Source organism: Phacochoerus africanus, chromosome 2, assembly GCF_016906955.1.
Source record: "Phacochoerus africanus isolate WHEZ1 chromosome 2, ROS_Pafr_v1, whole genome shotgun sequence".
In the NCBI taxonomy this organism is placed as follows: Eukaryota; Metazoa; Chordata; class Mammalia; order Artiodactyla; family Suidae; genus Phacochoerus; species Phacochoerus africanus.
In genome coordinates, this window is record NC_062545.1 from 33,774,277 (window position 1) to 33,786,790 (window position 12,514).

The 12,514-nt window shown below is 35.2% G+C and overlaps 1 protein-coding gene across 1 annotated transcript in view; it reads right to left on the bottom strand.

The window, feature by feature from the left end:
- The window catches only part of LAMA2 (laminin subunit alpha 2), a 594,513-nt gene that overhangs the window by 82,826 nt on the left and 499,173 nt on the right, over positions 1-12,514 (bottom strand). Inside the window, 1 exon segment of the mRNA XM_047758965.1 lies at positions 2,071-2,173. Coding sequence (XP_047614921.1) covers positions 2,071-2,173 — 103 coding nt within the window.

A 12,514-nucleotide genomic window follows, 5' to 3' on the forward strand; every position in this document is an offset into this window, starting at 1 on the left:
ATTTCTAGCCTGGGAACTTCCATATGCTGCAGGGGAAGCCCTAAAAGGCAAAAGAAAAAAAAAAGAAAAGAAAAGTTGATATAAAAGATCAATGATGAGCAAAATATCAAAATTTTAAATAAAAACAAGGTCTACTTCTACACCTGCAAGCTCACCTCACTCACCTTCTCCTGATCCCAGCTCTGTGCAAGGGTTTTGGAGAGGAAGGAGTGACAGCAAATAATAAGATTAACTCAACATATCCAAAAGGAAAACAGGTTTCAACTCTATAATTACTCTTCAGGCTGTATAATAAGTGCAGTCTCCTGCACAGGAAGATATCTATATCTATATCTATATCTATGGCCATATTTCACCCGTGATATATAATCCAAAGCTTCCTACTATCCAAGTACCATCTATAATGGAGAGAGAATGTGTAATTCTACATCAGTCACTACTGGAGACCAAGGACTATTTGTTGAAAGCATGAGAAATAGAAATGATGATAAAACCTCTTCTTCTAAGGTTTGTAAAGACCAATACCATTCTTTTGTTTAAAAGATATGCTTAGGAGTTCCCATCATGGTGCAGTGGAAACAAATCCGACTAGGAAGCATGAAGTTGCAGGTCCGATCCCTGGCCTCGCTCAGTGGGTTAAGGATCCAGTGTTACCGTGGGCTGTGGTGTAGGTCGAAGATGCGGCTCAGATCTGGCATGGCTGTGGCATAGGCTGGCAGCTGTAGCTCTGATTGGACCTCAAGCCTGGGAACCTCCATATGCCATGGGGGTGGCCCTAAAAAGACAAAAGACAAAAATAAAAATAAAAAAAAATAAAAAACTTGCTTATTTCCTAAGTTGAAGTAGTCACTCTGATATACATGAGAAATACAAAGTTAAGGAAAAGACCCCGTGGTTGTCCTCAAGAAGACGGCAGCTGAGTCTGCGGCTGCAGTGCTTTGACAAGCCTATGAGATAGGGATCCCCAGAGAAGAGGCATGTAACTCAGAAGGGGTGCGGGGTTTCCTGGAGAAGATAACATTTGAGCTAAGCCTTGAAGGTCTGGTAGAAGGTAATTGGATGAAAAGAAAGAGAGATGGTGGGGAATTCCAAAGAGAAGAAATAACACTGTGAAACATGGAAGACTGGAATGTTTTCAGAGAACGTGAATATTTCAGAAAGGCTTTGGAGCTGGAGGCAAACCAGAAAATGGTGAGGAATCAGAATGAAGGTAGAAACAGGAGGCAACTAAATGAGAAACAAGAGATAATTGAATGAAATAATAAACTCGATAGCTTAGGTAGAGTGCAGTCACACTGACTAACACATTTTTAACACAAAGCCCATAATATATCAGGGTAGATATTTGACCCTTGAATTAGGAATAAAATGCATAAAAAGGTAATTAAAAGGTGTGAAAACTTTTCAAGACCTGTACCTCACTAAATTGAAAATTTCTCAAGGACATTTATACAACATCTGCCTGATTCATTCCTTTGTGACTATAATTTCTAAAGTCAAAAAAAGGTAAGGTGTGGTGCTCTATAACACTTATCATACTTTAATAAAAGTTACTATACTTTAGATACACGTGAAATGATGCTACAGAAATTAGGTTTAAAAATTATGCAGCTTTATGGAGTTCTCATCGTGGCGCAGCAGAAATGAATCAGACTAGGAACCATGAGGATGCGGGTTAGATCCCTAGCCTTACTCAGTGTGTTAAGGATCTGGCGTTGCTACCAGCTGTGGTGTAGGTTGCAGATACGGCTCGGATCTGGCATTACTGCAGCTGTGGTGTAGGCCTGTAGCTGTAGCTCCAATTAGACCCCTAGCCTGGGAACCTCCATATGCTGTGGGTGTGGCCTTAAAAAGACAAAAGACAAAAAAAAAATTATGCAGCTTTACCCAGTGCAAAATGAGATGCGATGACAAAAAACCCTAAAACTGGTGATAGTTTACTTGCACTAAATCCAGATAATAAAAATAATAACAGTCATGCTCCAACAGTTATACTTTTCCAATGAGATAAAATGTCCAATTACAACTGCAATTAACCCAAAAATAATAACAGAGAGAGGTCACACTAACCTTTTACATCATTTGCTAACTTCTTGGCTTCATTAAGGATCCCAAAGCTTTTCTGAAGTGAGCCTTTGGCACCTTCCTTTAATGAACCCTGAGGACCTGTTGACTGTGGACAGAAAAAGAAGTGTCACATATCTAAATCCAAATAATTATGGAATAGAGATATCTAGCAGGCAATTGGTATACAGAGTTTACCTTCAAAAAAGCATTCGGGGCTATGTATAGAGAATTATAAATTATCAGCACACATTCATGATTAATGTCAGGAGACTGTTTATTGGGAAATGAGAAGAAGGCCCGGATCAGAACCCTTAGGAATCCCAACATCTAGAGGCAAGTAGAGAAAGTGGAGCTCTCAAGGTGACTGAGATTAGAGAGGATAAAGAGAAAAATAGGAGAATATGATATTATGGAAATCAGGAGACAGGGAATTGTCTAAGAGTAAGACGACTGGCAATGTTGCAAGGTCATAACTGTCCAGTACTACCAAATGCAGTAGAATATTCAAGGAAATTAAGAACTAAACATATCATAGACTTTTTCCCTAAGCAAATCTCACTTGAGTTGTGGGGTAAGTGGGGGAATGTTTCCTGCCCCCTAGGCAGTGAAATGAGAAAGGACGCTGCTCCTTTTCTGAATGCATCTCAAAGTACTAGGGCAAAACAAAATCATCTAAATGACCACTTCTGAGTCATAATCATCTCTGAGAAAAGATTTATTTGTTGAGGATTGGATTAAAAGAGGGGACACAAAGATAATAGTATGGTATGGAAAAGCATCATTTAAACTGAATGATTAGTTAACTATATTAATAGTGTTTGCTCCCCAGGAATCATTACATAATACATTAAAACCAAAAGATAAATCAAATAGGATATTACCTGTAAATTTTAAATTGAAAAGTAATTCAGGGTACAAGAAGAGCTACAGAATGTTAAATACTTACTGTTGAAGTTATAAATCTGACTCAGGTTAGCCCAAACATAATATTCTTCAACTCCACTTCCAGTGCCTTAACATTTTTTTTTTTTTTACCACTCATATTATTTGAACAGTAAACTAGAGAGATTACAGAACTTGCCACTGTTATGGTAAGATTTATTTTAAGGTGTTATTCCAACAGCTTTCGCTAAATAATCTATTGCTCACAGATTGATTACACAACACTATGATATCTACAAAAAGACATAGTGGCAACATCTACATAAGCAAAAAGAGACCTAGTGCATTTATATCCGGCATTTGCAAAGAGAGTTCTCTGATAACCCTGGCAACTTATTCTATGGAAAATGGACACTCTCTTAACCTGAGAACACAGAAATTCTCAGTCCCACAGTTTCTGTGGAGAATTAGATACAGTAACATCACATAAGTGTCATCTATTTTGAAAAAAAAAAAAGGTAATAAGAGTGTCAATACAAATGACACAAATCAAATACACCTTACTCAAAAAAATAAGCCTCCATTACCCACTCAGGTTCTATATTTGTTCCAAATTTACATGCCATTCGTACTCCCTTGGTTACAGGCTTCTGCATCACAACAGATTAGAGAAAGGAAATTATAAAGAAAGAAGGATGAAGATTCTCTAAATAGGCACATGAAAATAGCAGACGTGACAGCTGACAATCTGTCTGACAAGGAGGAAAGAAAAAACCAGTAAGGAGAGTGAAGAGTTTTTAAAGCTCAGAAATCCAAATTGATTTGGATAAGGATGAAGTAGGTTTCAGCAGATGTCAATATTATTGTAGCAAAATAACTAATGTGATAACGATGATCTTAAGCCATCAAGATAACACAGGCCGTTCATAATACTAAATGCAATCAGACAAATAAGAAAGCAAGCAAGCACACATGGAAGCAAGCTTTCCCCATAGCCTTCAGGTGTGAATTTCTTTGTACAAAAACATAATCTGATGAGCATCAAACAACCAATGTTTAAAGGCTAATCTTGGATATACCAAGTGAGGCTTGGGGGTAAAAGAGGAAGATAGAGTTGACTTGCTGTGCATTAAGAAAATTAATGAAATGAGGTGAGAGAGAAAAGGAGGAGAAGGGCCAGATAACATGGAAGGAAGCTAGACTCTGAGCTATGGAAATTGTGGAGGGTCTAGGAACAGGGACGAGAATATTCTCTTTTTTTTCCTATTTTTTTTACACTTTTCAACAGTTTGAGGTGTAAATAAACTTTACATATTTAAAATTTACAATTTGATAGGTTTTGACATTTATACACCATGTCACACAATTAAGGTAGAGAATATACTCATCATTTCTTTTCAACCGCGCTCTTCCACTCCTCTGTCTTCCCCCATTGCCACACAAACACTGATCTGTTTTCCATCATTACTAGTTTGCATTTTATAGAATTTTATATAAAAATAAAATAATCCAGTATGTACTTTTTTTCTTTTGGTCTAGCTTCTCTCATTCAGAGTAATTATTTTGACATTTATCCACGTTGTGTGGGTATCAACATGTGATCCCTTTTTTATTTATGTGCATAGGCCCCAATCTATTTATTCATTTACCTCTTGATGGACATTTAGATTATTTCCAGCTTTGGCTATTTTAAATAGAGTTGCTATGAACATTTGCGTTCAATCTTTGCAGACACATAAGCTTCATTTCTCTTGGAGTGAACATCTATAAATGGAGTGGCTAGATTATGTGGTGGATGTGTTTACGTTTTAAGAAACTATCAGAGGTCCTGCTGTGGCTTAATGGTAACAAACCCAACTAGTATCCGTGAGGATGCGGGATCAATCCCTGGCCCTAGTCAGTGGGTTAAGGATCCGGGACTGCCGTGAGCTGCTTTATAGGTTACAGACGCAGCTCAGATCTGGCATTGCTATGGCTGTGGCATAAGCTGTCAGCTGCAGCTCAGATTTGAACCCTCCCTGGGAACCTCCATATTCCAAAAAGATGAAAAAAAAAAACAACCCTAAAAAACAACTATCAACATGTTTTCCAAATTATCAATACTGTTTTAAATTCCCATCAGCAGTGTGTGAGAGTTATATTTGCCTACATGCTTGTCTATACTTGATACAGTCTGTCTTTTAAACATTCGAAGAGGTGTGTACATTATTTTGGCTTTAATTTGCATTTTTCTTGTGACTTATAGTGTTGAGCATCTTTTCATGAGCTTATTTACCATCTTCTTTGTCTAAGTGTCTGTTCAAATCTTTGTTCCAATGTTTTACTGGGTTATTTGTTCTTACTGGGTTTTGAAAGATATTGATGCACAATATGAATATAAATCCTTCATTACACATGTAATTTACAAAGATATTATTTTAGTAAGTCTGTAGCTTGTTTTAATAAATGGTTGGATCTGATTTATTATAACTGTCAAGAAGTTTTGCATCTGTGTTCAGGAGGGACATTGGTCTATAATTTTCTCTTTTTTGTAATACCTTTGTCTGGTTTGTGTCCTTCTAATACTGGTCTCATGGAATGATGTGGGACATATTTTCTCCTCTTCCATTCTTGGAAGAATTTATTATTTCTTCCTTAAATGTTTGGTGGAATTCACCAGTGATGTCATTTGCAACTGAATTGTGTGTGTGCATATATGAAGGTTTTTAAATACAAATGTAATCCTTTAATGAATATAAGGCTATTCAAATTATTTATGAGTGAGTTTTGTAGTTTGTGATTTTCAAAGAATTTGCCTCTTTCATTCAAAATGCTGAATTTTTGGCATCAAGTTGCTCATAATTTTCTCTTATTATCCTTTACTGTTTATGGAAGTTGTGACGTCACCTCTTTCATTCCTGATGTTGGATACGGGTGACCTTCCTGAATTTTTCTGATGAGTCTGATTGGATGTTTATCAGCATAATGATCTTCCATTGGACCTTTGCATCCAGCAACATGCTGAATCCTGGCTGAAGTCCATCTGCTGATAAACTTTCCGGCTACTAATTTCCTATCTTGTATTTATGAATATCGCCTGCCTTTTGCTTCCAGGAATACTGTCTTTCCTGTTTTTTCAGGAAGCCAATGATTTCTTCCTGGATTCTTAGTCAACCACTCCTTGCTCAGATACAAGAAGATGGGTGGTATATATGGGGGTGTAGGGGATATAGTAGCAAGAAGGTAAGAAAAGACAGGAGGCAGAGAATTTTGATGTGTGGATGGGAGAACAAGTATTTTGGTTGCAAAGGACAGTAGATTTTATGAAAGGTAGTGTGAAGAAGTAAGGCTGTTGGTTGGTTGGAGTCAGTTTCTGGCAAGTTTGAATGTCAGACTAAGGAAACTAGACAATAAGCAATATGGAGACGCTGACAGTTTCATCAGAATCTTAGTCCAGGATGATGCAGAGCAGCTGTGAGAGGAAAAGGAGATATCAGTTGGCTATTGTAGTAGTATAAGCCAGAGAAAAGAGAGCTGTAAGTTTAGGCAGGGGTATTGGAAATGAGAAGTCTGGGTTCAAGAGATGTGAAGGAGTAAGACAGGTTTCAATGTTTCAAGAAGCACTCCAAAATACTAAAGTAAAAAGCTGATGGCATAAAATTGTCGTCTATAAGCAGTATACCAACAATCCAGGTTTAAAAGACAAGTCTCATATGATAACAGAATGGAAAATACTAACATGTTATGGATGAACAGAACTGTTTCAATTCACTGGAATTTGGAGAGTTACTTTCCCACCATTGCTTAGTAAGTCACTGAAGCACATCAACAATATCAGGACAGGTGATAAAGCAGCATTTTCCAAGCTAATTATACTTCATACATATTTATAAGCATCGCATCTGAGTTTCTGAGCTGTGTCTACAGCATATGTGAAATATAAATGAGCTTCTTAGAAATGCAAGATACTTTGTTTCTTGTGTTTTAGAGATTGAATTTTTATAAATAATAAGTAATCTCTGTGTTTATATATACACATGTGCATGTATGTATATATAAATTATAGAAAACTTTTTATTACATCACACAAAATAGGATCTTTATTACATGTATATTGCTGTATGTTTTATTCATTAATAATCATTTATAGAAAATGTGAGATAATTTAAAACATCATTAGAGAAGGAAAGCTACACGAAAACATAAAAATGATAGTCTATAAAGATTTAACAGAGGCTTGGCACCTAACTGGCTTTTAATACATGTTAGTTTTCTTCTTCCTACTATTTGTTAAATATTCATAGTGACTTATTAAGGCACCATGGCATTAATTAATAGATGAATGAATTGACAGATTTGCCCAATAAAAGTTTTTAGCTATCTCGAGCACCAGAATAAGCTCTGATTATTCAAAGATAGAAAGACTCTACCTTCTCTAACAGAACTTCAGTGGAGTGGAGAGACAAACCAAAAAAACCCTTTAAAAAAAAAAAACCCTTAAAAGAAAGTGATTACTTCCATAGTGGAGCATGGAAATATCTAGGTGTTCTATTGTCAGAGGAAATTCTCTTAGGGGAAGGAGATGTGAAGATGAGACCTGAAGTTAAATTTATCAGGATGATAAACCTGAACTGCATTGATTTATTTTTTAAATAAGTAAATTTAAAAGTTATTGTTTATATTACTTTATATATTATAGTTTTATTACTTTTCTAAATGTTCAGCTAACATTTTCTATTTCTTCTAAATTTTCTGAACTTACTGAAAAAGTTGGTGCTAAGGAGAGAAGCAGAATATTTTTTTTCTAAAGAAAGTACAAGCTGAAAATTCATCAGCATGTTTTATGACCTATTCCATTACTTCCTCTTTATGAAAGACTTTATTTTAGAAGACAAGTCTTAAGTCCAACACCTTAACCACTCGACCATTCTGGCACTGGGAATTATGTCTAGTCACTTGTGATGGAGCATGAGAATGTGAGAAAAAAGAATGTACACATGTATGTATAACTGGGTCACCATGCTGTAAAGCAGAAAATTGACAGAACACTGTAAACCAGCTATAATGGAAAAAAAAATAAAAATCATTATACAAATAAAAAATAAAAATAAAAATGTAATGCTTCCAGATATTTAAAAAAAAAAAAAAAGAAGACAAGTCCTGCACATTTCCAAAATGGATAGTGTGTCAAGATGGCATGTGACTTAGATGATTTTAAATTAAAAATCTTGTTAATCAAAAAAAAAAAAAACCCTTCAAACTGTGCAGGGATATATGTAAGGGCTGCAGTATGTTTATGTAAAATATATATCAGAAGAAATTTATATTTGGTATGTTAGACGTTAAAAATCAGGGAGAAATTTCTTACTATAATAAAATAAACTCTAGAAGAAATGGTGGAATCTAGTCCTATGTTCATTTTACAAGATATAACTTTTGAGAATATTGAAAAATGTTCAAGCGATTTTAATTGATATGTTAAGCTATAAATAGTCATGTAAAACTGACCCACTTGTACCAAAACTATTTGTACAGGTGAGATAAAAATATTATAAAAGTGAATATTTGCGGTTTGTGAGACTACATATATTTTATATTTTTTCCCTTTTGTTTGTTTGTATTTCCTGTATTTCTATAATGGACACGAGCTGCTTTTGTAATAATTAAAGAGATTATACACAACTTTAAAAAAGGAAATCACCGTGTATTGATTTTAAAGATGTTTTAATATAATCCATCTTTAAAAAATTTAGTATCTACAGGATACTAAAATGAAATTGTGAATAAAAAAATGATTGTGGAAACAACCCAAAGAAATGTCTTTGATCAGAAATGTGGTGAAAGTCTGTATTTCCTGGCACTGTATAATGTCCCCAGATGAAACAGGGGTTGCATGACTCTCTGGAGGACTGAAAGCAACTGAGCAGACAAAGGAGACCAAGGGATGAAATAGAAAATCTCCAGAATTACTCAAGAGGATTTAGCATTCATGACTGCGAATTTTCAGCTTGATGAGAACACCAAGAAAGACAATGGAGAGTGGATTTTAAAGTAAATAACTAATTGAGAATAGGTATCACCAATCACAACATGAGAGCCATTGCTCTGGTACCTCTGGGTGTCACTGGTTTGCTGCCACAAGGCAGGGACTGGACAAGCTGTTGAAGGGAGGATGTAAGGGTACCACAAGGGGTCTTGATTTTGGGTAAAGATAAGGGAGAAACATCTACGATTTAGGGACTATTCTCAGAGGGCTTATGGTTTCCTTTCCATTTAATGTTCAGAATCAAACTCAACATGGAAATTTCACTTCTTGATTATGCTTATTCTTATGTTTATTTTTATATTTATTCCTATAGGAGAAATTCCAAATACCAAGTCTGAGAGCATTGCTGTCTTGAATAAAATTAGTTTAAATGTATATTGCATTATAGCATCATCCCAAAGCATTTCTGTGTTGCTGACTGATGAAACAAATTCTTTGATTTAATTTTTAACATGCTATGCCCTGTTTTTTTTTCTTTTCTTTCTCTCTTTCTTTCAGGGCCACACCCATGGAAATATGGAAGTTCTCAGGCTAGGGGTCAAATTGGAGCTATAGCTGCTGACCTATGCCACAGCCACAGCAACATGGAATCTGAGCTGTGTCTAAACTACAGCTCACAGCCACGTTGGATCCTTAACCCACTGAATGAGGTCAGGGATGGAACCTAGATCCTCATGGATACTAGTTGGGTTCATGTAGCTGAGCCACAATGGGAACTCCTGCTTTGAATTTTTAAATACATCAAATGCTGTCATAACATAGAAGTTTGTTTCACTGCTTCCAATAGGTTTTTTAAAATTATTGACTCAAACAAGTGTATCATGTGCAAAGAAAATCACTGAAGTCACTGACTTTTTCATATTTGCTCTTGTGTGAATCACTCAGTTCTTAGATAAGTAGCTGAACTGCTGATGGAGGGAAAACACTGCTTACCAGTTTTATCAACAGATTCAATTGTCATACATATTATGGATTTTTCTATTTTTCCATTAATACTACCCTGGTATAAAATTTAAATTCTGATGATTATAGATATTAAAATAAGTCAAAATTACTGTTTGAATGACTTCTAAGTAATGGTTGACAGAATAAAATACAAGGTATGTGCAAGTTAAAGTTTAAAACTTGACTGACACTATATTTTATTGGGCCTTTTGAATGCAATGTGTATTCTGCTAATATTTGCACAGTCATTTATGTAGGAAATAAAAACTCAAAAATGACCTTGCACGTATTCTTTATGTATTTTGGTTCATCCAATTACACAAAGCAAATATTAAATGAGACATACTGAAGAGAAGATATGATCACATTTCTAAATAAATACTATTAGAAACACCTTAATGTTTAATCATACTATAGCACGATTCACAGAGTTTAACTATATGTCTTATTGACCAATAGCAGTGGTGTCAAAAGAGTCCGGCTACATAAGGACTCAAAAACGAATACAAAAGAAGAAATTATTAGCAATAATACTACTAATGTTAAAATAAATAATAGTAAAGAAAATAGTAATAATGTGGAAAGGAAAAAATTACAATAAAGGAAAAGAATAAATTATGTAGGTAAGTATTTTTATTAGCATGACAACTAAAAACTTAAATGATTATTGCTGGTTTGAGGACAAGCTGAATTCTACTTACCATTATTCCTACGTATTTCATAATGCTATTATAAAATTAAGTATAATAAATATGTAGTTTAAAAAAGATTTTAAAAAACTTGAAGAAAAAACTGAAAATGTGGATATGCTTAACACCTCATACCAACAAAGAGTTCCAAAACACTGACTGTAAGAGCCATAACCACATCAAAGAAGGGTAAGAAATTACTTTAAGTAACTGGGAACTGAGTACTAAACCAGATAAAAAATTAAGTTCTAAGTTTGGGGGATGGAATTTACTGCAGAGATTAAGCCAAGCAAGGGATCAGAAGAAATTGCACAGTGTTTCTTAAACAAAATGAAAATACAGCCCACAGAGTTGGAGGAAATATTTGCAAATGAAGCAACTGAAAAGGGGGTTAATCTCCAAAATACACAAACACCTCCTACAGCTCAATACAGAAAAAACAAACAACACAATAAAAAAACCGGCAGAAGATCTAAACAGACATTTCTCCAAAGAAGACATACAGATAGACCAAAAATCACATGAAGAGATGCTCACCATCGCTAATGATTAGAGAAAGGCAAATCAAAACTACAATGAGGTACCATCTCACATCGCTCAGAATGGCCATCATGAACAAATATACAATAATAAATGCTGGAGAGGAGTGGAGAAAAGGGAACCCTCCTTCACTGTTGGTGGGAATGTAAATTGGTACAACCACTATGGAAAACACTATGGAAAGAACTGCCATATGATCCAACAATCTCATTCCTGGTCATATATCCTTTAACCCACTGCACATGGCCAGGAACTGAACCTGTGCCTCTGCAGTGACCTGAGCCACTGCAGTTGGATTCTTAACCCGCTGTGCCACAGTGGGAACTCCTGTATTTCTTCATTTTATAACTGTTTTTTATTTATTCTTTTTAACATTTCAATAATTTTAAACATTTTTATATTTGCTTTCAGATTTTAGAATAACTTCAAGGTCATGTTACATACTTTACTTGCCTGCCCTCTTTCCTAGTATTTGTTTATTTTATTTTTTGTCTTTTTATGTAAGTTTCCAGGCTAGTGGTTGAATTGGAGCTGCACCTTGCAGCAACGCTGGACCCTTAACCCACTGAGTCACAATGGGAACTCCTTTCCTAAAGTTCATAGTGATATAAGTAGGTACTTTTCTGTATCCTTCCAGATGCTCTGAGGGTTGCAAGAGCCAAGGCCAGTTCCCCAACTCACCTCCATTAAATCTTTAGCTTGTAGTTTGGACTTTAACAGATAGGCTTGTGGTTTTAGCAACTTATGAGAGACATTTTTCACAGCTGGAGGCGAGAAAAGAAACAAAGCTCCTTGGCATGGCCCTGGGCTAGAAGGAGTTTTCATTGATGGAAGCAATTGTTTTGGTCTCATGGTTTTATATATTTTCAGTTAGTTAAGAAAAACCCCTTCTTTTGTAGTTTTAGGATGGTGTCTGTGACATCTTCTCTCCCTGCCTGGGCTTTAAAATCCCAGTCCCTAGACTGATGAGCTATATTTAGGGTTAGGGGTTAGGGGTTAGGGGTTAGCCTAGGTTACAGCCTATATTTATGTTATAAATTATATATGACTATATTTATGTTATAAATTCATTGAGTCGCAAAGGTACTGGCTCTAGAGTGTGCCATTCTCTTTTACCCTCATTTTATTTTTAGATTTCCTTTTGCTTCTTCTTATAAAATAAAGTATGTGTTAAATTTTGGGAGTTAGAATTTATTTAGCATTTCTGTGAATTTCTAACATCAGGATAGATATGAATTAATTCAGGCTACCATGTTGTCATGGCTTCCTGACTTTTTCTTTCTAGAATCCTTATTTTCTATCAGGGTTTTTATTCCCACTGATTTGTCACATAAGAGTAAATTTTTAAAAATCCAATTTATTCCAT